Here is a 2,175-nt window from a genome sequence, read left to right as displayed (position 1 = left end):
CACAAGTGATATAATTTATATATCAATATCCCAATTCAATAGTTCAATTAGTTTTGTTAAAAATAATACTCTGATTTACCTCTTGCTAATTTGATGTGCCCATTTGGCTGTAGTGCCCATGGCAGAGAAAATACATGCAGAACAAGGGAATAAGGCAAATATCCTCAATATGTATTTTTCAAATGTAGAAACACACATTTCGTGCTTCCCCTTAGTTTGTGCCATTCTGTTACACGTGCATTATTGTCAGCTTTCCTCATTCTAGACAATAGCCTTTAGAAATGGTGAGGGCGTCACTTCAGGACTTAGGTGTATTGTAAATTATAAGTCAGTCCATGAAGAAGATGGAGAGGCATGAAAGCTAATTATGCCCCACACAATGTTAAAGTCACAATCCCAGAGACAATTTTGTCTTCTCACCCAACTTCTTGAATGCATTCTTGACCTCCTTGTTCCTCAGGCTGTAGACTATGGGGTTCAGCATGGGGATGACCATAGTATAAAACACAGATGACATTTTGTCTTTGTCCATGGAATGGCTGGAGCTGGGCTGTAAGTACATAAAGATGATCGGCCCAAAGAAGATGGTGATAGCAGTGAGGTGAGAAGCGCAGGTGGACAGAGCCTTCTGGTAGCCTGCAGTTGAGCGCATCCTATAGACTGCAATGAAAATGAACACGTACGATACAAAGATAACCAAAAGTGGAGAACATATAACGAAGGTGTCTACATAAACAATAACCATTTCAGCAACATGCTTATCAGAGCAAGAGAGAGACATGACTGCTGGAATATCACAGAAGAAGTGATGGACCTTATTGGAGCTGCAGAATGTGAGACTGAATGTTTCCCCAACATGGATGATGCCATTGATGAAACCACCAGTGTAGCAGAATATAACGAGACCTACGCACACACCTGTGGGCATGATGGTGGTGTAATGCAGGGGTTTGCACACAGCTGCATAGCGGTCATAGGCCATTACAGCCAAGAGGAAAAGTTCCCCAGAGGTAAAGGCTGCAAAAACGAACATCTGAGTAGCACATGGATAGTAGGAGATGACCACGTCTCCTATGAAGAACCCAGCTATGACCGTAGGGGTGACAGCTGTAGAGTAACAGAGGTCTATCAGAGACAGATTACTGAGGAAGAAGTACATGGGCTTGTGGAGACGAGAGTCCAACAGAATCAACAGGATCATTCCCAGGTTTCCAAAGACATTTACAGAATATATAAGGATGAAGATCATTACAAGTGGCATTCGTAGTTTTGTGGATTTGGTCAGACCTAGGAGGAAGAACTGGGTCACTTCTGTGGTGTTCTCCATGGAGAACGTTTAGAAGTCAGATGTCCTCCAGCAATAAGATATAAAGGAACAGAGAGTTAGATGTCAAAATTACAATGAAACTTAAATGCTTATATGCCCCGGTCATTATTTCATAATAGCAAGAGTATGTGTCACCAGACTCTCTGTACCTAAAACATGACCATCAATGCATAATTTCATGTCTAAATTATCTAGCATTCTAACTTGATGAAGATGGATTTACCATGGATCATCTCACCAGTTTTTCATTCTTAAACTGAGACATGAAATTTTAGTGAATAAGTCTCAATGTGCAATTCTGGAATTTACAATGAGTGGTGAACTTGGCTTAGACAAACTTTGGAGGCTACAGCTGTGTTCACCGATTCTTCTCAACAATTTCTGAGGCTGGGTAGTCTTTATTTTCATTACATAGCCAGGCACAAGCGAATGAGTCATTTATTCATGGTTCCACATATAGTCATTGGGAAGCCAAATTTTGTTCCTGGGTGGAGTGTTTCCCAAGTCTGGCGCCGTTTCCTACACTTTAATTAATTAGATTAAACTCCTATGAACAACCCAGCCATGACTATAGGGGTGAAAGCTGTAGAGTGACAGAAGTCCATCAGAGACAGGTTACTGAGTAGAAGTACATAGGCGTTTGGATGTGATAGTCCAAAAGAATCAAAGGATCATCCCCAGTTACCCGATGACATTTATGGCATATGTAAGAGTGAAGACCATCTGAGATTTGTGACTTTGGTCAGTTCTAGGAGGATGAACTCGGTCACTTCTGTGGTGCTCACCATGGGAGTTGTTTAGAAATCAGATGTCCTAAAGCAAGAACAAATAAAGGAATAGAGAGTTAA

General features: G+C 41.1%; 1 protein-coding gene across 1 annotated transcript; it reads right to left on the bottom strand.

Moving 5' to 3' along the window:
• Positions 1 to 388: 388 nt before the first annotated feature.
• Positions 389 to 1,327, bottom strand: LOC311171149 (olfactory receptor 5B3-like; the record flags this gene model as incomplete). The annotated part of the gene is made up of 1 exon (XM_084233796.1): positions 389 to 1,327. The coding sequence occupies one exon, from the start codon at positions 1,325 to 1,327 to the stop codon at positions 389 to 391; it is 939 nt and encodes a 312-aa protein (XP_084089922.1).
• Positions 1,328 to 2,175: the final 848 nt, after the last annotated feature.

Source organism: Talpa europaea (assembly GCF_964194135.1).
Source record: "Talpa europaea genome assembly, chromosome: 1".
NCBI lineage: Eukaryota > Metazoa > Chordata > Mammalia > Eulipotyphla > Talpidae > Talpa > Talpa europaea.
Note: the sequence above shows the minus strand (reverse complement) of the source record. Positions and strands in the feature narration are given on the sequence as shown.